The sequence below is a fragment of the Vipera ursinii genome (genome assembly GCF_947247035.1).
Source record: "Vipera ursinii genome assembly, chromosome: 4".
Taxonomy (NCBI): domain Eukaryota; kingdom Metazoa; phylum Chordata; class Lepidosauria; order Squamata; family Viperidae; genus Vipera; species Vipera ursinii.
In genome coordinates this window covers 96,067,077-96,091,320 of record NC_139514.1, presented here as the reverse complement: position 1 = coordinate 96,091,320, position 24,244 = coordinate 96,067,077, and the positions used below count along the sequence as shown (strand labels likewise).

At 39.6% G+C, this 24,244-nt stretch overlaps 1 protein-coding gene across 2 annotated transcripts in view; it reads right to left on the bottom strand.

Annotated features, from left to right (window-relative positions):
- CLYBL (citramalyl-CoA lyase) overlaps positions 1-24,244 on the bottom strand; it is a gene marked incomplete at its 5' end in the record, with an annotated part of 190,141 nt that overhangs the window by 64,717 nt on the left and 101,180 nt on the right. For both annotated transcript variants that reach the window (XM_083361722.1, XM_083361723.1), the window contains one exon: positions 18,927-19,116. In XM_083361722.1, coding sequence (XP_083217848.1) covers positions 18,927-19,116 — 190 coding nt within the window. The remainder of the gene's footprint in view (positions 1-18,926; positions 19,117-24,244) is intronic.

Genomic DNA, 24,244 nt, shown 5'->3' with positions numbered 1-24,244 from the left:
CTCTGGTTCTCTGAGAAAAAAACTCATGCCGAGGGAGTGCGAAGCAGGGGAGGATTGCTGATAATTGGACGGGATGATTTTGGCAGAAAACGGCGTGCTTGACTAACCATCTTCACTAAAAACATAACTTTCTAACTATTAACAGTTTTTACTTGCCAAGAGAAAATTATCGGTTCTGATTAAAGTAGAATTCTCTCTTCTGAAAATTAATAGATAAAGCCAAGCCTTAGGAACAAATGAGTCCTCCTTTATATCGCCACCTCAAAGCACAGCATGACTTGCAAGGGCAGAAGAGAGAGAGGGAGGAGGGAAGACAAGGAAGGTGCCTTCAAAAGAGTCATTGATGTAAATATTTTAGAGATAAAGAATGGAAATCTTGTATCACTGAAGGATTTACACACAAGCAAATCCACATCATTCATTTTGGTTACAATAAGGTCCACATTTCTGGACCTATTTTTGCTTCCTCTGTCTTTAGTAGCAGATGAATTTCAAGTCCCAAAATAAGTGGCCTGTTATTGGAATTAGCTCTGTTTCTGAGAAGCAGAAATGGGTCAATAGCTTTATTTTACCTTACATACCCCAGCAATTAGCATTTGGAGTCAGACAGACTATCTCTACTACCGCAGCATCTGGTATGATGATCAGAAGCCATTTAAACTGGAGGTTTTCAACCCTCTTTCAAGGAAGAACATATTATAGTTTAAATACAGATTGTGTGAGGAAGCATTTTTCCTATTCTGAATTTTGTATTGTTCAGCTGCATCAAATAATTCTGGGGAAACATTTCTGTATTTCTCCACACTGTAGTATCATTTCCTTCAAATCATGTTTCAAATGAAAAAGCTCTACAAGTGACCATCTTATAGGAAAGTTTCTCCAATCCTTGTTCTGGTTTTCCCCTCTCTCTGTACTTGTGCATGCATATTGTTAACCTGCATCACATTCTGGAAATACTTGTTTCACAGGTAAGATAGAGACATTTTGGCAGTTTTATTGTTCAATCAACATTTACATGTGGTTGACCATTTCAATACACTATTAACCTGAACTTCATCACGACATAGGTAAAATTAAGATATTTCGATTCCCTATGAATTGCTTCCCAAAGCTGGGTAAATTACCCTAAATTGGGTAAAAGTGTTTTTCCTTTGACATACTTTCCTAACACAGGAACCCATTACCCATCACAACAGGGAGATAAATCTGGTAGGACCCAGAAGAAGGGCCTTCTCCGTGGTGGCTCCCTCCCTCTGGAACATCATCCCTCCAGAAATTAGACTGGCTCCCACTCTGACCCTCTTTAGGAAGATCCTGAAGAAATGGTATTGCCAGCAGGACTGGGGAACCCAGAGTGGGATGGAGCCCATTAAATGTCTGATACGAGTATGTGTTGTCCCTGAGGGTGGGGGTTGGGGGTTATTATTTAATTATTTTTAATTATTTTTATTCCTTCTACATTGTGTTTTTATTTTTTGTAAACCACCTAGAGTCGCTCTGAGCGAGTAGCCAGCTATATAAATTTTCAAAAATAAAATTTAAATTGAAAGACCGCCACATGTACTAAGATATATTTGAAGATCTCCCACGGTATTCCTATTAAGACAAAAACAAATGAAATCGCCATGGGTAATTTGTTGAAGTGACATAAAGATAATTCAATAATATTGTTTTTATAAAACAGGTGGTTCTCAAATTACAACTGCTTGTTAAATGACTGTTCAAAGTTATGATGATGCAGAAGAAATGGATTTATGACTAGTCCTTGAAGTCTGATAAGACTTTCTGATAAATAGTTTGTGTTGATGAAGGAAAAGTTTGGGAAGTTCTGTCCTATGGATTACTTTATGCTGATAGCCTTCTCCACCTGCCCTTTTAATATCCATTCATGCAGTCTTCTGCAATCCTTCTGGAATTGTTCTCAAATTAGTTTTTGATTTTCCATCCCATCCTGGATAATCTGATTAACCATTGCCACCTTTCTGTTTTCCTTTAAATTCATATATTTTAAAAATGGTTACATTATAAAGTATGGATGCATACTCTTTTATTGTGAAAAGCCATTTATTTCTATCATTCTACTTTCTATTCTTGAATGAATTGCTTGTCCAAAAGACAACCAATTCTGTTATTAAATGACAATTGTTTTGCAAATCTGGTTAAGAAACTTCTAATTTTTGAGGCTGCAAAGTTCCTGGTGTATCACCCTATTTATGAATTTGTTAGTGTTTTTGGAAATTACTTTAATAAAATATGTTAACTTTGCAGAAACTCGTTTCTTGAAACAAGGAAGGCTTGCTTGACATGTTTATAAATTTATCTTCAAGATGCTTTACATAAAATATATAACATACATTATCTTATTTGTCCCATGATTTTTCAATAAAAACTTGATGTCACAACAACTATTATCCATCATGCAAGCCAACTAGTCTGGACAACTTTCATCCAGTTTCCAATCTTCCATTTTTAGGGAAAGTTTTAGAAAAGTTGGCTGCACAGCAGCTCAGAGGATTTTGGAATAAATTGATTATCTGGACCTCTTTCAGTTGGGTCTCAGGCTAGGGAATGGGACTGAGATGGCACTGATCACACTTTTGGATGATCTCTAAGTGGGAGTGGGATGTAGGCAGTGCATCCATCTTGGCTCTTCTTGAATGTTTTGATACCATTGATCATGGTATTCTTTTGGGCTGGCTCTGGGAGATGGGCTTAGGAGGCATTATTTTGGGCTGGCTCCAGTAGTGGGGAGGGAGGAGATCTGGCTGCAGGCCTCAGTTTTCTCTACCCTCCTGTTTAACATCTACATGATAACCTGGTTGAGATCATCTGAAAGTTTGGGGTATAGTGTCACCGATATGCTGATAATACTTAGCTTTATATCTCCACCTCAGGTCATTTGAAGGATGCTGTGGATGTTTTGTCCCAATGCAGAACATCCTGGAGGCTGTGAAGGCCTGGATGGGCACAATAGGCTTTGGCTCAACCCAAACAGCACTGAGTGGCTTTGGGAGTTTGGACCTCCTGGTGCCAGTGACCTTCCATCTTGGTTTTGGATGGGGTGACACTTTTTCAGATAGACCTACTCATCAATCTGGGTTTTACTTGGGCTCATGGTTCATGATCTCCCATCTGAACTGCTGCAAAACATTCTACACAGGTGTAGAAGCATCTGGAAGCGTCATCTGGTGCAGAATGCAGTGGTATAGGTAGTTAATGGCTCCCATTATCCAGTACATGAAACACCTCTACTTAAGGGATTGTTCCTGCCCAGTTGTTTCTGCCTGTTGCATCTGGTCTGGCAGAATGGGCATGCTCTAGATCAGACATGTCAAACACAAGGCCCGGGGGCCAGATCCGGCCCGCGAAGTGGTTTCATGCGGCCTGCGAAGCCATTCTGGAAACAGTGAGGGAACAGCCCCCACTGCCTTGGCCCTGGCCCAGAGACCCTCCTTCTGCCAGAGACCCGCAAATCTGTCCCACTCCTGCCCAGGCTCCCATACGCACCCTTGATGCGAACGATGTAGAGCTGGCCATGCCCACCCAGTAGGCCATACGCACTCTAGCCACGCCCACCCAGTAGGCCACACCCACCCAGGCCATACCCACCCGGCCCCCTGAGGGCAACCGCAATGCTGATGCGGCCCTCAATGAAATTGAGTTTGACACCCCTGCTCTAGGTCCTATTGGCTAAGGAGTGCAGACTGGTGGGGTCCAGAAGAAGAGCCTTTTCTGCCACAGCACCCACCCTTTGAAACATTTTCCCTCCAGAAATTAGATTGACTCTGACCCTCCTGGCCTTTTATAAAGTCTCAAAGACCTTCTGTGCTGTGAAGGGACCTCTTCTGGCTCTGTGGATAATGGCTTGTTTTCTTGGCTGCTGTGTATTTTAATTTTCGTACATGTATTTGTTTTATTGTTATGATTGTTCACCATCAGAGTCATTATGTACTTGTGTAGCAACATAAATGGATCAAATAAATAAGTAAGTACATTCATTAATGTTCCTATAGGGTTTTTTTTGGTCCAACATTTCAACTGCTCTATGAACGATTTTCTGCTTGTATATTAACTATATTTTTAGTGTTGGTTTATACTAAATTGATACTGAATTATTCTTGAATTGTGTCTTTTACAAAAAAAACCATTAGTTAAAATAGAAACACTTAATTACAGAGATTTTGTATTTCCCCCCACTCAGATAATACATTAAAAAACTCAAATTACAATTCATTGTCTTTCTGAAGTCAACAGCAAAATTCCCATGGGTTTTAAAAGATCCTGGATTTTGCCTTGAAGGGCCACTGATTTCTATTATTAAAAAAACACTAAATGTGCAAAATTTAATCCAATATCACTCATTTCCTGCAAAATCATTGCCAAGTTGTCCCCAAACTGAGAAATGATAAACCTGAACAGCAAGAAAAGATCCAAAATTAAGAAGTGAAAAATAGGCATATTAAATTGGATTAAAAACTCAACTCCTATCTCTTAAAAAGTACTTTGCCTAGGAAAGGAATTCTCTAGGATAAATCATCTGCTGAAAAGTTAAATCTTTTTGCATAACATTTAGTCCTATGTCACAGGCCTTGATAACTGCCTGGTAATGTGATTTGTTGTATGTGTACATGATGACTGGGAGGAATGACAAGCATTTAGGATTAATAAGACCTGATTCTCTTTAAGATTTGGATGGAAGAAATTGAGCTATATCCTTAGTGTGGAATAACATTCATGAACTAATATCTCCAATAAATTTATGTATTTGTATAATTTTTAATTGGCTAAATTCATTTTATAGTACTTTCAGTTTAAAGCTGGAAAAGAGGCAAAACTGAAGAATTACTTCCCCATCAAATATTCCCATTGAATGCTTTGTGAACCTATTGACTTAATTAGAAGAAAAAGTGAAAAGGGGAGAGAAAGCTTCCTTTACTTACAGAGAAATAAATTAGGAAGGCCCACTAAGAAAAGATCTACTGCTACTACTATACTGTCTTTCCTAGTTCAGTTTCCATCTTATTAATGGAATACATATTCTAACATTTTTAAAAAGAAAGGTACATAATAATTCATTGAAATAAACCCATGGAACATAGGTCTGCCAATGATAATTAGGTAAATAAAACTACCAAGGCAGAGGCAGTGTCTCTCTGAAGAGATACTGGGAGATACATGGCGGGAGATGATTATTTATTTATTTTAACAAATTTCTATGCCACCCTTCACACCTGTGTAACTCTTGCTGCTCCAGTAGCTGTTTGGAAACTTGATGGTAGCTTTTCAGAAACTTTCTGCAAATTGCTATTTATTAAAAGCAGAAATTTATTTTTATTTATTTTTCACATTTCTGAAGTGCCTATCTCCCTCAAAGAAGGACTCTGGGCAGTGTACAACAAAATGTTAAAATATAAAACAGTATACATTTAAAAGTTAATTTTTTTAAAAAAAAAGAGGCAAAATTTAAAATTAATTAAAAGGCGAAGGGAAGGGGTCTCAGGGATTTAACCAGCCCCATGGCTGCATGCTCCCCTGGGGTCCCCATGCCAGAATGCAGAGCCATGCTTTACCTCCTTTTCAGAAAGCCAAGAGAGTGAGGGCCTTTCAAAAGAATATTTAGAGAAGAATATTCCACAGGGCAGGGTCAACAGCAGAGAAGGCCCTCTTTCTAGATCCCGCCAGTCAAGAGTTTTTTAACTGACAGGCTCTGCAATATATGCTAATCTCAATGTACACATGTTGTACTTTGACAATAAAGGTTTATTATTATGTTTTCCCTGCCTGACTGAGTGGGCTGGGCTGCTGTAATGCTGAATTCCTAGAACTATCAGTTCAACTTTTCTATACACTCCTATATATAGTATACTGCTGTATTATAACACACACCTTTTTCTACATAATCTAAGAACACAACTAATGGGCTAACTGATTTCTCCAGTAAGGAAAAGCCAGGTTGCTTTGCTGGGGTCTTCCTCCTTAGTGAGACTCAGAAATGGAGAGGCTGTGGAGATACTGTAGGCCTTGAAGAGATATTAGAAGAGTGATCATGATATGTCCCAGGAAATCATTTGACATTCAGGGCCTCATAACTTGCCCAAAGAGATTTGCCCTGTGTGTTCTAAGCTAATATTTCATCACTATGGGGGAAAAAATCCATTATTCCCAAATGACAGCAATAATAAACTCAACAAGGGGATTCAAGGGAGTGGTTTTATTATAGAGTCCCTCAAGCTAAAGCACAAGAACCAGGTTGGGGCATGGTTTAAAAAGGACATATTCTCTCTGTAGGAAGAACCGATCAGGCACTGAAGCATCTCATAATTTTTTGCCTTATATTATTACACCACTGTAACCTCAGGAAGTTACATACTAATTGCCGAATTAGGGTATACCTTTTACTGATTAGCAGCTGCAGCATCATATAATATTTCTTTTGCTTGCATTTCATGTATTGTGTCTTCCATGTATGAAAACACAGTATTTGCTTGCTGATATATTTTCTAGATGCTTAGTAGCTAGATATGTATTTTAGCAATAGCACTTAGACTTATATAACACTTCACAGTGCTTTACAGCCCTCCCTAAGCAGTTTAAATTGTCAGCATATTGCCCACAATAATCTGGGTCCCCATTTTATCGACCTTGGAAGGATGGAAGGCTGAGTTAACCTTGAGCCCGTGAGAATCGAACTGCCAAACTGCAGGGAGCCAGCAGTCAGTAGAAGTAGCCTGCAGTACCGCATTCTAACCATTGTGCCACCATGGATCATTTTCTTATTTATTTGATATCACTCCTGAAAAACCTTTGGGAAAACCAGTCTTATAGCCATAAATTTAATGTTCATGTCTAAAAAATATCTGTAAATCCATGAAGAATGCCAGTTAATATTAATTTGGTTGCCAGTTTTGATAGAAAAATGTATCCTACAATGTCCTTCTCCCAAAGACAGGCAGCACATCTGAAGCATTGAGTCAAAGGCCACAGGTTTGGTACTAACATGATGATGCCTGAGTTGCTTCCCAAAGAAAACCAACAATTTTAAGGTGATATAATAGAGGAGAAAGAAACTACCAAAGAGAAACAGATCCATAATGTGGTCAGCTCCTGGAAAACTAAAGAGAACATACTCCTCATTGTAGTGCTACCACTGAGACAGAATAGGAACTAAGCAGAACCGCATACCCTATGTTCATAAAAGGAAAGAGACTTTGGTGCAGGGGTTAAGGCACCAGGTTAGAAATTGGGAGACCATGAGTTCTAGTTCCACCTTAGGCACAAAGCCAGTTGTGTGACTTTGGGCCTGTCATAGTCCCTCTATCTTGGGAAGGAGGCAATGGCAAGTCACTCCCTAAAGCCTTGCCAAGAAAATTGGATTAGTCCAGGCAGTCATAAGAGGTCAACACTGACTTGAAGGCACCCCACCCGTTCCTCCCCCCAAAGTCAAACAAAGTCATTTTGAACAATCAACATATCTTGTTATTTCTGGCACACTTCATCTCCATTCTGCCCTGGGATCAATAAAAGCCACATCTAATTGAGAAAGGGAAATCTTTCTTTCCTGCAAACCAAACTTTCAGGATGGGCTCAATTTATCAAGTATGAATCCAAAGACTGTAGTCTTGGCACATGGTAAATTCAAAGGTTCATGCTGTCCATGCAGAACCATACTTTATCCTTTTTGCCTTATAAATATAATAATGTAATTTAGTATCAAAATATATGTAAATATATACTATATATAAATATATACTATACCACAGTTGTGCACATAGCATTTCATTTTATGAAGTTTTCCAGTACTCTGAAACTGATTCACGACTTGTATAGATAGTTTGCCTAGTTTTTCAGAAAGAAGCACCTTTCTATCCATCCCATTCCACTCTCTTTTCAAAATGCTTTCTCCTGGCACAGATATATTTTCCCCCAAAACACAGAAAACTTCTTGGAGGGATGCACGGTCTATTCTTTTTCAAAATGACATCACAAAAATAGCATGAATATGCGTTTGCATTAAAAAAAAGTGTATTACAATAGGCATCTTGGTTAATTGTATGATGCATTGTACCAGCTATGTCCAGCATTCAAGAAATTGAAATCTGGATCCTAATGCAGTCAAGCCTCTTTAAAGATGCAAATTGGAGTCAAACACCGAAAACAGTAGGGTTCTCTTGATCCTTTCACAAAAGGTGCAAAGGACTAATCAGACTCTATTGCTAGGCTGGCCATGTTGTTTACAATAAACAGGAAGCGAGTTAGGCTGTAATTTCCCCACTTAATACTTGGACAAAAGCAATGGCTGGCAGCCTTCACATATTTAGAGTTGCAGCTCATCAAAACATTTCCTTCAAAAAAGTGAAAAAAGTATTAGTGGATTCTAGGTGTGCTAAGCAGTCCTATTTTGGGGCATCCTTATAAAAAATAAGTCCTGACCCCCACTTCTGGAGTAACTTGTGAATTAGGCAGGCTTCGGCCAGTGACCAATTTTTTACTTCTCCTAATACTGCAACACACTTCTCTGCATTGAGAGAAATGTGTCCTTTGATCTCTATTAAATTTGTATTTAATAAATTAAAAGTACACAAACCTGCAGAAAGGAATAGAATGGGCTGATGTGTAAACGATGGAAACTAGAGGGCTGCAGTCTCAGCTGTTCAGTCTGAGCAGAAACTATGGCCAAATAGGAAAAATGGGTTGGGTCCCCACATCCCCGGCCTTGTCAGGTGGTCTGGCAGTGGGCTTGTGCATGTGTTGGTTGAACAGGATAGCGGTGTACATATTTAACAGGGTCAATCAATCAGAATAGAGCTGGAAGGGACCTTGGAGGTCTTTTAGTCCAACCCCCTGCTCAAGCAGGAGACCCTATACCATTTCAGACAAGTAACTGTCCAGTCTTTTCTTAAAAACCTCCAGTGATGAAGCAACTACAACTTCTGAAGGCAAGCTGTTTCATTGTTTAATTATTCTGTTAGAAAGTTTCTCCTTAATACCAGGTTAATTCTCTCCTTGATTAGTTTCCATCAATTTTTTCTTGTCTAACCTTCTGGTGCTTTGGAAAATAAGTTGACCCCCTCTTCTTTGTGGCAGCCCCTCAAATACTGGAATGCTATCATGTTCCCGCTAGTCCTTCTTTTCTCTAGATCAGGGGTGTCAAACTCAATTTCATTGAGGGCCGCATCAGCATTGTGGCTGCCCTCAGGGGACCGGGTGGGTATGGCCAGGGTGGGTGTGGCCTACTGGGTGGGTGTGGCTAGAGTGTGTATGGCCTACTGGGTGGGCGTGGCCAGCTCTACATCGTTCGCATCAAGGGTGCCTATGGGGGCCTGGGCAGGAGTGGGACAGATCTGAGGGTCTCTGGCAGAAGGAGGGTCTCTGGGCCAGGGCCAAGGCAGTGGGGGCCGTTCCCTCACTGTTTCCAGGATGGCTTCGCGGGCCGCATGAAACCACTTCGCAGGCCGGATCCGGCCCCCGGGCCTTGTGTTTGACATGTCTGCTCTAGACTAACCATACCAAATTCCTGCAACTGTTCTTTATTGTTTTTGTCTCCAGTCCTTTAATCATTTTAGTTGCTCTTCTCTGCACTTTTTCCAAAGTCTCAACATCATTTTTGTAACATGACCAAAACTGGATGCAGTATTCCAGTTGTGGTCTTACTAAGGATTTATAATATGGTACTAATACTTCACATGATTTTGATTACAGTGTAGGTTTGTGAACTCATGGAAATTACAAAAAAAGTAAATAACATTCATGCTGTAATTAAATAAGAGATCCAATTTACTATATGCCCTGAATTCCAAATAGAATCTATTTCTTGTATATCTTCACCTTATTCCCAAACTTGCATCACTTGAGACATCATAGAAAGCACTACAGCATTACATACAATAACCTTTTATTACTCTCTACTCTGTTGTTTTGAAGTACTAAATCATTGCAATGCCTAAGTACCCACTGCAAGGCTATAACTAAGTAAACAGCAGTGGCTTTGTCTGCTCTAACACAAGAGAAATGATAAGTGTGAATGAAGCATTGCTAAAATAAAATCGTTTAAAAATAAATGACTTTTTTCTTATTTTCAGAGAGGAAATGTATTACTATTGTGCAAAATTGAGGCTTTAGATATAATGAATTATGTGTTTGCCTCTGCTGAAGTAGATTACTTTAAAAGGAAAGACAAGATCATGAATGAAGTCACAGAAACAGAAGACATTTCCTTCTTTCAGTAAGGTTCTTTGTCTGTGCCCATGGCTTGCCATTAGGCAGTGTGGAGCAGCTGCTGCAAAAATTAAACAAATAACAAATATTTATGAGATTTACAGGTGGTCCCAATCCGTTATGACTTTGGCTTTATGATTTTACTTCTGAGATATGGAAGTGGGGAATGCTTCTTGATTTTCTGCTTCAGGTGTCAAAATAACCTGAACAGCATACAGTACTAAACAATTTGAAAAGAAGAAACCATAATTTAAGTCACTAACTTTACAGAAAGTCCCACTAATGTATTATTTCAGGTAATGACAAAATTAACACTTCTTTCTCCACTGCATTGTAACAAGCTCCATCACTCCTACTATAGTTTTGTTATGTTGAAGCAAAATGAGAAAAGAGCTGTTTGTCAGCTTTGTTGTTGGCATTTTTTTAAAAAAAAATGTAACTGCAAGTTTTCATTCTAAATTCTCAAATCATACCAACCTCAAAATTACAAGGATAGAATGTTGCTTACCTCTGCGGTCCTACTGCAAGGGATATTATCTGGGGAATTAACATAAGTTTATGGAGGAAAAGAATGATAAAATGTTAGGATAAAGATAACCAAAAGGTGTATCTGTAAGTTTGCAAATATTGATTGGCTAATTCCCTCTTCCTCTTGAAAAGCTATAGACTTTGACTCAGTTTGTTTATTTATTTAATTCTTATGGCTGCCCATCTCAAACTTGGGCAGCTATCATAAAATCAATGAAAAACAATTAAAAACACATTACAAAAAGAAAAAAAACCAGTTCTATCTGCTACTGCTACTCAATCTGGACTAAAATGTTCTGTGCTGCTGTCCAGAGATCATGGCCTGAATTTGGGAGCCAATGTTTGCGAAGTGCATTTCTTACTAGTAAGCAGTGATCCCTCTTTTCCTTGCTGTGCCTTGCCAGAAAACAGAACTTTTGAACTGTGAAGGGGCCTGTTTCCTCCTTTCAGAGTGGCCTTCTTGTTCGCTCCCTAAACTCCTGCAGGGCTAGCTGGATTCCATGGGGACAGGCCTAACCCAATGAGTCCTACAAGAGGGCTACAACAAGCCCTGAGATTACCTTATCTGCAGGTGAAGGAACACTGTAATCAATAAGTGCTCTGTCTGAGGTGTCAAAAAGAACAATTCCTGCCCACAATAAAGGATGCAATGATACCCAGTTCCGTTGTTCTGAATTATAAAATAAAGCAAGCAAGAGCAGTAAGAACAGGTTTAAAATACCTTAGCCCACAAATTTGTTTAGTTCAAGGCTTGATAAGCCCTTCAGTATCAACGCCCAAACTTGGAGCTATTAAGATTTTAATCTTCTATGTATACTAAGAGGAAGTCTTATTGAATTCAGTGAAAGTTATCTCTACTGGTGAGTTTACAACAGAGACAGGATGAGAACTGGGAATTGTTTCATGCTCTTTGTCATGTAGCTAACAAGTGATCTTCTATTTAAATGAGGGTACGGGCATTTCCCCAAGGAAATACAGCATCTCTGCTCCTTAGCATCAGATTGCAAGTAGGTAAAGACATATACAGAGAGGGTAAGCAGGATTCATTCATTTTGTTCACAGACAACAGGAAGGCAGGCTATCATTTGACTGCATAGTATCTAGGGGAAAGTGGCAGCGCAACATAACCATAAAAAGACAAAAGAACGCTAAAAAACAAATAAGCAAATATTTACAACAGCCAGACTTCCTCCCCAAACTGTTCTGTATTATTTGTCTTTAATAGGAACGCTTTTTTTCTCATAGTTGCCAGTGAGGTGTTACTGTGGAGCCTTTGAAAAGGACTTGAAGGGGTAGACTACCTCCAAAATAATATCTTGGAATGCTGCCACAAGGAAATTAGAATGCTGCCACGTTAAAACCACCAAGATACATGGGGTGAGTCAAATCTGGCAAAATAGTGGTTGTGGCATCATAATACAATCTCTTTCTCTTTGGGATGTGTGTGTGTGTGTGTGTATATATATATATATATATATATATATATATATATATATATATATATATATATATATATATATATATATATATATATATATATGTTTTCTGAGGTTATATATATAAACTTAGATTTAAGGGTACAATTTAATCTTTATTTTCTGCTAATAAAACTTCAGTATGATCAGCAATATAAGCCCCTTTCCATCCCATTGGGGCTTAAAGAACATGGAACATGTTGGCCTAGCAAGATGGCTAAATTTGGAAGCCAACTGCTGTCCATAAATCTCGTATCAGTGCTTGACAATTATTCAGCCTAGGGAAGACAATATAGCATCATATATATACCTCCACATGATCAAACACATATGGTTATAGTCATCAACGTACAGAGGATAGACTTAATCATCATCATCAAAATGGAAGGGACCTTGGAGGTCATCTAGTCCAACCCCCTGCTCAGGTAGGAAACCCTATACCATTTCAGACAAATGGCTGTCCAGTCTCTTCTTAAAAACTTCCAGTGTTGGAGCATTCACCGCATCTGGAGGCAGGTTGTTCCACTGGTTAATTGTTCTAACTGTCAGGAAGTTTCTCCTTAGTTCTAGGCTGCTTCTCTCCTTGATTAATTTCCATCCGTTGCTTCTTGTCCTGCCTTCAGGCGCTTTGGAGGGTAGCTTGACTCCCTCTTGCACCAAGTCAAGCCATTGGTCTGCTAACATGGGACTGACCACATGGAGGCAGGAATCTGTGGCCGTCTAATGAACAATTCTTGATAGCTGCAGCCAATGTAGCCAATTATGAGGAATGCTGAATATGTATGGATACAGCTTCCCCAGCTGTAATCTGAACTGACTGACCACCAATCCTCAGGCTTTCAGACAGACAGAGACTAAACAGAAAAGATGTTCTCTCCTGCTAAAGATAACTGGCTCAGATATAATATGTGGCAAATGGTTGTGTTTAAGCTTGTAACATCGTGAGTTTTCTATGCTTTTGTTTCAATAAAAAGTCTAACCTGGCTCTTTTTTAATTTTAATTTTAACTGGGTTTTTTATTTTTCTCAGGGTTTTATTTAATCTTTTTTAATTTGTTTTAACGTTTGTATTGATTTTCTTTTAAATGCCCTGTAAACCGCCCTGAGTCCTTCGGGAAAGGGCGTTATATAAATCTAAATAAATAAATAAATAATAATAAATAATGCACAATAACCGAAGAATGCATTTAAAGAGCTAGTTGTCCACAAGAATGGCTTGTTAAATATACTTAAGCATTTTATTCATGACATTCTGAAACCCCATCAACGAATTTTCAATCATTCTAAGAAAGTTATATTGAAAAAAAAATCTGTAACCTTACTTCTTCCCTTAAAAAAACACCCTAGAATTAAGTAGATTACTCTGGAATTATTTAAGAATAAAATTCTGACCTTGGAAAATCCATAAATTGTCACATTTATTGTTAGCATTGCCATTCAGAAGAGGCAGGATGTCTATAACCACACGTAGATTAATAATGCAGTAGAAACACCAGTCTTTATGAAAACCCGCATACTTCAGCTGTCTTCTGGGATAAGGGATGCCCTGCAGAGATGGTACAGATCACCTTGTTTCTACTTTAACAGATTGATGCTTGGATCTGTCAAATCTGACTGAATAATTTTCCCCAGGCTACGAAATCTTTGAATTATGGTAAGATGCCTAGAAAAATAGTACTTTCTTTGCAGTGTTCTATATCATTTCAAGAACAGAGATTCGACCATGGGCATACATATGATTAATCATGAGTTATATTTTCCTTAGATATTACAATAAAGAGAAAACAAATAAAACAGAAGTCTTGTAAAAACTCTTTAGTCTCTCTCCTTGCTGAAATTCTCACAATAAGCTAAGAAAAATACCTGATACATTGATAAAAAACAACCATTTGGCTTTGTAATAAATCATCAGATAAAACAAGAAAATGATTTTGATAAGATTTGCCAAAGATTTGCAAATCCCAATACAGCTTTAGCTACTTACTGGACCTGTAAAGCTGTAAGGCTGTACTGGGCTTTGCAAATACATATACTGTACTCCAACAGGTCCAGCTCCTAAGTACTATATCAAGTACCTAAGTACTATATTTCACTTTGGGGAAGTGAAATCCATATACAGTATCTTCAAGTGGCCAAGGTTGAGAAACACTGCATTATATGACTGAGACACTGGGAATGGAGACCCTGCTTAAAACATATTACAGGCTTTGACCACAGGACTTATTCAAGACATTTCACAAGATGTGAAATGTCTGTACTGAAGGGATGTGCCCCAATACTTCATGAAATTACGTAAGTATTTTATGTCATTCTTTCCAAAAATGGCCAATTTGATTTTAATTAAAGAAATATCAACAAAACAGTTTGTAGATAATTTGTGGACAAATTTGCCACTTTCTGATAGCTCAAGGCAACTTGTATCTGAAGAAGCATGAAATGCAGCTCTATCTATAATCATTATTGGCTTCCATCTATTGACATGAGCTGTTTCAGATCCCAAATTTCAAAGAAAACCTCAAATGGGCAAGCTGGTATACTAGTATTGTGGAGTAGATCCTGGACCCAAAAAGACAATGTCTCTCGCATCATTTCTGGGTAAGGGCTGCCATCTTAGAATGACCTGCTGGAGACCATGCTTATCTCCAAACTAAATTTCATTCCACTTGAACCAAATTTGAATCCCATTAAATCCCACATTAATATAATGGGGGGAATAAAGGCAGGAGTTTAGCACCCTCATATTTTGTTTTGCAGCTTCCCACAGGCTGAATTATTTGGCATTACATGGAATTAATTAAATACAGGCAGGAGGATTACCTTGCATGCATTTAATAGTTTTTATCTTTCCTGAAATTAATAATTATTGTTCACTGGCAGTGGCGTAGCGTGGGTTGTCAGCACCCGGGGCAAGGCAAGTAATTTGCGCCCCCTAACCTGTGGATTTTAGCACTCGAGTCTCTTCCACTAGCTCAGGAATTCTGGGAGTTTAAGTCCATGAGTCATAAAAGAGCCAAGGTTGCCTACCCCTGAGTTAGGTTCAAGGCAAAAAAGGGTCTCTGGAGAAGAGGGAAAATGCTAGTTTAAAACTGAAACAAGGCAACTTTAAGGTGCCTCAGTTGTGATTTAGGATGAGACAAAGAGAGGACATGGCGTTGAAAATGGTTAATGGGGCATGTTTGTTCCACTCTTAGTGGACGTCAGGATAAACCCCAGGAGAGAATGACCTTACAACAGATGTGAATAGGCTTGGACTACGTTTGTAGATTGAGTGCATACATCACATGGAGCGATGATGGGCTTCATCAAGATTTATGATCCCACAATTGGCTAGTTTTCTCCATCTTGTCCTAAACCCTGGATACCAACCACGGTTTATGGCTTAGCATGTGGTGTGGGGTTGACCCAACATGTTAGGTGACAAACAATGACTTCCAACTTACAATGCCTCAGCTTCCCAAGGTTATTCCAAAGCTGGAAAAGTCAACCAACCCACCCTGCAGCTTTGCCTGCTTAGGCTGAACCCCAGGAATTCATACTTATTGCGGCGCCCGACCTATTTTCTGCCCAGACGCTGCTTATCCAAGCCAAGCCGCCTCCTTCTCTTTGGCACCTCACCCCAAAGATTCGCCGGCCTGGCTGGAAACTCTCGCTGCTGGCGACGTGTGTCGGGGGGGCGGTCCCGATCGCCGATGCACGGTTGGATCGGCAACCTGCCGACGCAGCTTTCGTTCCAGAGCAGGGACCCCCGGAGGGACGCTGCAGCAATCCTCCCCCCGCGGGAAATCCACCCTCTTTCAAGCCCCGCCGCGTCCCCCCGCCTTTGGCAACCCCAGGAGCGCCTTGTGAGAGCCTCCGCAGCGGAGCCCCGGGGTTGCAGGAGGGCCGCGCTCTGTGCACGCTCAGGAGCCGCCTTCTCCTTTGCGGGGGGGGAGGAGGGAGAGAAGGCTTCCGTCCAGCGCCGGAGCGAAGGCGGATTCCAGCCTCTGGCCCTCCTGGCGGGAGCCGTCCTTACAAACGGCGGGAGTAAATAGGCGCCAACCACGGCTGCCTGCGGCGGCGGCACAGAAGGGGGGGAGGGCAGGCAGGAAACAAGCCGGAACTTCAGCCAACCCGAAGGCGAGAGGGATTATGCCCTCTTGGGGGAGCGGAGGCCGCCTGGCTAAAGTTAAAGGAGCTCCAGCCGGGCCTGGCTCCCCGGAGCCTTCTAGGCCGGGCAAAGAAGAGCGCCTCCGACTTGTGGCCTATGGAGTTTCCGGTCGGAGCGGCCCGAAGGAGTTGTCACGCTGTGTGTTTGTGTGTGTGTGTGTGTGTGTGTGGCGCGCCGTGGGGCGTCAGGCCCTTCCCGGCTGGGGCTCCGGTGCCTCCGCCCTGCCGGATCCCGGCGCCATCGAGTGCGCCCCCCCAGATGTTGCGTCCGGTGCGGCCGGCCCCCCCTGCACCCCCCACGCTACGCCACTGTTCACTGGAAAGGATCTGAGACATTTGACAGGCATACCTAAGACCTTGAGGTCTGAAGTTGCCCAAAATGGTGGTTTCGAAACACCTGATTATTTTGGGAGATAAGAACTAACTGCAAGGCTGCTGTCCAGAATGATCAGTTCATATCACTATACTGTTGCTGCACAATAGAGAAATAAACCTGTTTGCTTTCATGACATACAGGCGTCATGTTCAATCATGTTGCTACCTACTGGTAATTGTGTAATTCTTGTTTGTTTGTTTTTTAAAGAGGGGTAGAGGATTCATCTGAAATGTGCCTGTGACATCAAGTCTAATAGAAACATCTGTAATTGCTGTACATCAGATCAGACAATTGGTTCCTCTATCTTAGCTCCACTGTGGGAGCACAACAGTTTTTTTGGCTGAAGGCCACATTTGGAATGATATGCTTGCAACTATAGGGGCTAAGACAGGGGTCCCCAACCCCTGAGCCGCAGACTGGTACCAGTCCCTGGCCTGTTGGGAGCCAGTCCGCTCAAGCGGCGGGCAAGCAAACAAAGCTTCATTTGTGCATGTGCAGGAACTAGGTGGCATACATGAAGCCAGCCCCTCCACCCTGCCATTGCTGCTGGTCCATGGAGTCAGAAAGGTTGGCTATGACACAAATTAGAATTAAATAAAGGACAAATAAAAGTTAAGTCTTTGAGGGTTATACCCAAAACTTTAAATGGTCATAGGGCCACAGGTTATACAATACAGGTGTATGAAAGGGCATTTACCTCCCTTTCTTGATGATCTACAGATTGGGAACTTTTCCACATAAAGAAATCTATTCTAAAGGAACTGACAGCTATTATTTTACAGTTCTCTGTTACTGATTTATCTTCCAGTCATTTAACATCATCAGACTGCAGAGTTCCAATCATAACCTCCATTTCAAAGGCAGTTGTGTTTATAATAGTGGGGACTATTTGCTTATAGCTTATAGGAGTAACCAGATTGAGGACTATAATGTCACAGGGCCCATATTTAACTTCCTAGATTCACACACAAAAAAAATCCAAGGAGCAATTCATTAAAGATGCTAACATAATTTTTTGCTATATGGCCTTACATAAAGGTAAAGTAAAGGTAAAGTTTCCCCCGCACATGCGTGCTAGTCGTTTCCGACTCTAGGGGCCGGTGCTCATCTCCGTTTCAAAGCCGAAGAGCCAGCGCTTGTCCGAGGACATCTCCGTGGTCATGTGGCCGGCATGACTAGACGCCAAAGGCGCATGGAACGCTGTTACCTTCCCACCGTAGTGGTCCCTATTTTTCTACTTGCATTTTTACATGCTTTCGAACTGCTAGGTTGGCAGAAGCTGGGACGAGTAACAGGCGCTCACTCTGTTACACGGCACTCGGGATTCGACCCACCAAACTGCCGACCTTCCGATCGACAAGCTCAGCGTCCTAACCCACTGAGCCACCGCGTCCCTTACATAGGACCTGCTAAGTATGATTTTACTTCTTTAAAGGATCCAACTATAACAAAAGGAAGAAATTGTCCTAAAAAGCAACCATTCTCACAAATTTAATGGTTTGGTTTCTAACATGAACAATGAAGTCTCCATTGAGCCCATTTTGGAAGAAGGAAGCAAGCAGAAAGCATTGACAAAGATCTACTTGGCAATTGGCAAAAAAGTCTCTTTTCATTTCATATGAGGACAAAGTCTAAAAATCCCCCCCCCCCACCTTGCATCTGAATCACCAAGTATTCAAAATTACAATCATATTAGTATTATGGCTATTTTAACACACACATATACACATTTCCTAGAAAGTGCTTGTGTATTCAATTCACTATATATTAATGTACTGGTCGGAATAAGAACAGAAGTGTTTTGTTTTGGAATTTCCCACAAGCTGCAAGAATCTGCTGCCACTGCAGATCACACTGAATACACTGAGACAGGGAATACTACTACCTTGGGTGGTAATTTGATTTTACATTGTTACTCATTCAGTAATTGAGTACTAGTTGCAAGGAATACTAGGAAGAAGAGGTTCTTTTCTACAGGGAGAGGGGACAAATACTATGGTTGCTTTGTGAAATTTGTACTGATTTGCTGTGGTACTTTCATCCTTTGTTTGCAGAAGACATTGGCAGAAGAAACATACATAGTATAGTGATCCCAGCTTGGCTTCAATGCATGGTTTTATTACATCATATTATACCTCACAGTGACATATTAATTTCATCAAACTCAACAGATAACCTGTTAATTACCTTTCTATTTAGAGCAACACCATCTTCACAATCTAGCACTGCACAATCAACGTTGAGAGTTGGAATCTTCTGTATCTTTCTTGCATCATCTGCAGGCACATAGAGAACAGCTCTCCGGGGTATGTAGCTGCAAGGTTGTGTCACATGATAATGAAGTCTGCGAAAAGCTACAGGTAGGAGAGAAGTGGTCCTGTAAAAAAAGTTTTCAGTTATTGATTTATATAAAATATATTGCTTCTCACCCCACAGAATCCCAAAGCAGTTAATAAAGGCTAACAATTATTCACAATAAAAATAGAGCTCAAAACAATCCTTTGGAAAGCAAATATTAACAGGGTGGGAGGAACTAACAGCAGAATAAAAATAAAAAGGTGGGTTTAAAAAATGCCCCAAGAGGCTATTTGGCTGTCAGTATTAGGTAATATTTTTCTTCCTAAATGGCCAGAGAATTGTTTTATTTAGCAATAAAGCTTAAATCTGAATACCCAAATTTTACTTTTCAAAGAACATTTCATATTGCTGGCAAGATCTTACAAGAAGGATACCCAAGACTTGGTCAGTTGAGCGTTCTATTCCCTCAATAGTCAACCAGGTGTCTCTGAAATTCCCACCAGAGAACTCCTTCTTGGCCATGCCTTCAAAAGCATCCTTTTCTCACTACTAGACATAGTACCTACATATCTTTTGCTCTGGGAAGTTGCCCAACTTCCTTTTAAAGCTATAAAACAGATGTCCCTCCTGTTGAGCGATTTCAAATTACTTCATACTTTACCCTTTTTCAATATACAGTCAAAATGTCTGATGTAATTGGAACAGATCTGTGGTAACAATGGCTTGGAACATTATAATGTGCAATTTGGACAAAAGGTTGATCAGAGCTAATTGCTAGAGGTGAAAGAAAAATTCTATGGGGAGAGCTGCTATTACTCCCTAGGTTCCTATTTTTTAAAATATAATTTTTGTTAAGAATTTTAACTGCAGTAGTAAAACCTAATGCAAACCAAAGTTAAAAAAGAGAAGAGAATGGAAAGAAAGAATAAAAAGTACAAGAAAAGAGAAAAAGAAGAGAAGGAGAGAATATAGTAAATAAAGAAAAAATATATATAAAGATGTGATTTTCAACCTTCATCACAAGAAGTATAAACTATTCAAAAATCACCTTGGAATATAATTTCAATAAAAATGAATAAATTTAGTAAGTCTTCATCTCCTATAGGTTCAACAGATATCTCTTCATCCCATATCCCATCCATAATATATAAGCAAATCCATAAAACATCAGCTTTACAATTCTGCTGTCAGCAAAAAATCCATAAAGTGTTGTCAGAACATTGAAAAAAATTACAGTCTTAATTTTCAATTTAATCCAATATTGTTGTAGGATTTGATTTCCCTTTAATTTTTTCCTCTCCCAGCACTCAAACTTTCAGAAAACCATTGCCCTGGAGCACATGTGAGTGATTTCCCATCTTTTCGTTATCCAGAGGGCTACCAAGGAACTGCCCTATTTACCGGTACCTTAGTCTTTGCTGTGGTTGCTGGCTCTACTTTTGCAAAGCTGACTTTAGTTCACTAAAAGTCCAACTCTCTACGGTAGTTGAGTTTGGCTGCTCTTGAAAGGCTAAATGGGGTTGGGTTAGTCCATGGATAGGTGACCTCAGAAAACAGAAGAGCTGTAGTTTAGACTTGGAAGTTGAAAACAATCCTAGAAGAAGACAATAGCAACCCTTTTTATAATATTATACCCAAGAAAAGTACATAGACATGTTAATAAAGGCACCAGGAGTTGAGTTTAATTAGAAGGATATTATTCAAAAAATTATATTTGTTTTTGTTTACTGGATTGGATTCTTTTGGGGGCTATAAATTTGTTTATAGTAGAAATTGATCATGTAATTGCTTACACTTCTCCCTACAGTCCTTTTCTGCAATAAACATTGCCCCCCCCCTTTCCTCCCACTCTTCTTGCAGGATAATTATTCTCTCTATATTTTGGTCACACAAGTGGGAGAACAGTTGAAATGGGATAGGATTTTGATAGCAAATATTTCCAGATTAAGGCTGTGAAAATCCTTCAAAAGAAAGATGGTCAAGATTCACCTCTCTTCAATCAATTAAAAGTTATGATTTTTTTCTTGGTTTTTATAGCCTTTTCATAAACTGCTTCTGGCTGTTTAAATGTGTGTGTCCTTGAACAAAAGCACCTGACTTCACATCATTAAAACAGCCAGGTCTTTTCCAGGGCTTGTAGGTTTCTCTAAAGGTGATCCCACTTACCCATGAAGAGACAGCAGTACAACGCAGATGTGCTTGTCAGGAAGACAATTGGGTTGAAAGATTGGGTTTAAATTGGGTTGAAATAGTTATTTTGTTCTATTTAAGGTACCCTGGTTGCAGGATACAGCAAAGGATTTTTCCCCCCTGTAAATATGAGATGAACTCTAACCACAATTGGGTATAACTTTTATTTTTTTTCTACCTTCTTGAAGTTTTCAGGCTTTTAGATATAAAGCAAAAGAACCATATCTGCATCTACTTTCCAAGTCATAGAGAATAATTTCTTGTCATTTATATTCCTCACCACCCATCTATGTTGTCTTGGAGGTCTTCAGAAAGTCTTATTCCTCCGAACCACTATCTGAGCTGCTTCCTGTTGTTCAATTCTGTGATCAGAGTTGCATCAATGAAGACTATATTAATGTCAACAAGGGCAGCATTCTAATATACCAAATATTCTCCAGAATGACTTCTACAGCCTGTAACGATTGTTCAAATTAAGCTCATTTGCTGATTTTGAATAATGTGTTCTCTTGGCGTTAGTGCCACCCCTCCCTCTTGCTTGACAGATTTTAGAGAAAATGATGGTAATATTTTGAAATGACAAAATCCAATTAAATATCCTCTCTCATGAAAAGAATGACATTCTCTAGAAACACTGGAGCTTGAACAAATACAAATGGCTCTACAAATGAATGAATAAAATAAAAATCCAAATTTACTTTTCCTCATTCATTGATACAGCTGCAAAACATGTGGATTGTTCTTGCAATCCTAGTTATTGATGTAGCATTTTACATCATTCTGTTGTTTTTCACAGCATTAGCAATAATGAATAGCTAAAATAGCCCAGATCATATATGTCTAATTGCATATACATTTGTCCCCATGCACATTTCAATTTATTTCTGGGGATAATGTTTGTTAATTGTACTTCTTTTGTGCCCTGGTGGAGGGGGGAAAAAAGCTTCTTACTCATAAAGGGGCTAAGTGTTCTCTTCTTTCCCTTTGTTCACACAAGGAGCTAAAGTCACTTCAAGAGGCACTTAATCCCATCATCCATGGTTACAATTGCCTTATAGCTTTAGTAAAAAAAAGAACCTGAAGTAAATGCAGCTATATTGTGTAATTAAAAGAAATTCAGGTGGTTATTTGCCTGGGGCATGTTCTTGGTACTAATACATAAAATGGCACTCCAGGGATCCTAAATACTGTAGTGTTTTAAACCTGATCAGCTACAGTATCATATAGATCAAGAGGAGGGGAATGCAAAAAGAGAGAGAGAAAGAGAGAGAGCAAGAAGAAAAGAAAGCCACGCTCTCCTAGTGTGTATTGTAAAGCAAAAGAATAGAGGAGGCTGTTCTACTGTTTGAAGTGACAAGACCTTACAAACATCTATATGAAGGGGAAATAAAAATATTAAGATGTTTTAAAGAAGAGTCCAGCCATTTCCAATAATCACAAACTATGTAAAGTCAAGATGAATCATCCCTGACCCTTTTATTTAGTATATGATTTTTTTTATACTTTTGGAATAATGGAATTATTATCTTACGAAAAATGCAGAAAAGCATCTCTTCTTGTCTAAAAAATTCTTCTTCTCCTAATCCTGAAAGAGATTTTCTTGAATACTATTCCACTACTTTTAACAGCTAATTTCAAGGCCATAAATGGCTGGAGTTCAAATTAATGAATCACATAATTCACACTAGTGTTTTTCAGAAGTTGATTCAAGTAACTTCAGGAAGAGTAAATTAAGTTGAAAGACAACATGCCAATCTAGACATCCAAAACAATCTGTATATTGGGGTTTTTATTATTAAGTATTTACCATGATATTTAAGAAAAACCACAGATCATTGAATGTGCAATATTTGGATTGCTTTAATAGATTCACACATGATTCTAAGAGCTTTTAAGCTTTTAAAGAAGCAGGACAAGAATCCACACTTGGTTAGAAACACAGAGACTATAAACCTGAATTTTTTTTATTTGGTATAATGCCAGAAAAACTTGAAATGGTCAGACTTACTTTAAGATTGAAAGAAAGAGAAGAAACAGAAGATTTTCAAATCTGGGACCTATTTTATCAATGGTTAGAGAAAAGATTTAGGGATTAGGAATTTAAGTGAATAAGATACCGTACTCAGACAACACATTTTTGTTGATTACGTATTGAATTCTGTGGAAACAAAAGTTTTTATCCTTCATATAAGCCTCAATTTTGATCATATCTAAGTATGTATAAAGATTAACACTAAAAAGGTGGGTAGAAACCAGGTTGAGTCTACTGTAATTCAAATCAGCACTAAGGACAGTGTCTCTATTTCAAGCTGTCTCCATTCAAATTACAAAGCTCTTGGGAAAATACTCAGTGTGAACAGCTCACACTAGAAGAGTGAAAAGAATTAGCAATACTGTTTAAATAATCAAATGAATGACATCAGATCTTGGCTCTCAAAGGAAGAGACTAGAGCACGGGTTCAAACTTGATGGCTTCACATGATGTATCGTGACATTTTTTGTCTTTGTGGAGCCAGGGTGGGGGTGGCCTGCGCATGATGCATCCGGCCCGCAGGCTGCCAGTTTGACTCCCCTGGACTAGAGTAACTTACATAGGTGAGCAACTGCTTGCTAGAAAACCCAAAAAAAGGAGGGGGAGAGATATCTAAGGCAGGGCTTTTCAACCAGTGGTACAGGTACCACCTGTGGTACTTTGGCACCTAGCAGGTGGTATGTGCCCATCCTAGAACAGTGGTAGCGGGGGAGGGGAATGAGCTGAACCGGTGGTAGCACCACATAAGCCTGAGCGAGAGACGGCTGGAGCTGCAGGGCTGTCAGGGCTCAGCAGAAGTGCCAGGTTCAGCGCCAGGCTCCAGCTAGAATGGAATGTTGCAGCATCTGCAGGGTCTTGTGATTTAAGGGATGGTCTGCAATCAGTTGCTAAAATGGATTGATTATCATACCTGAGAATAGCACTTGAAATGTCTGCATTAGACATTCATAGATACTATGTTCTTTAATAGGTATATAACAAAGCA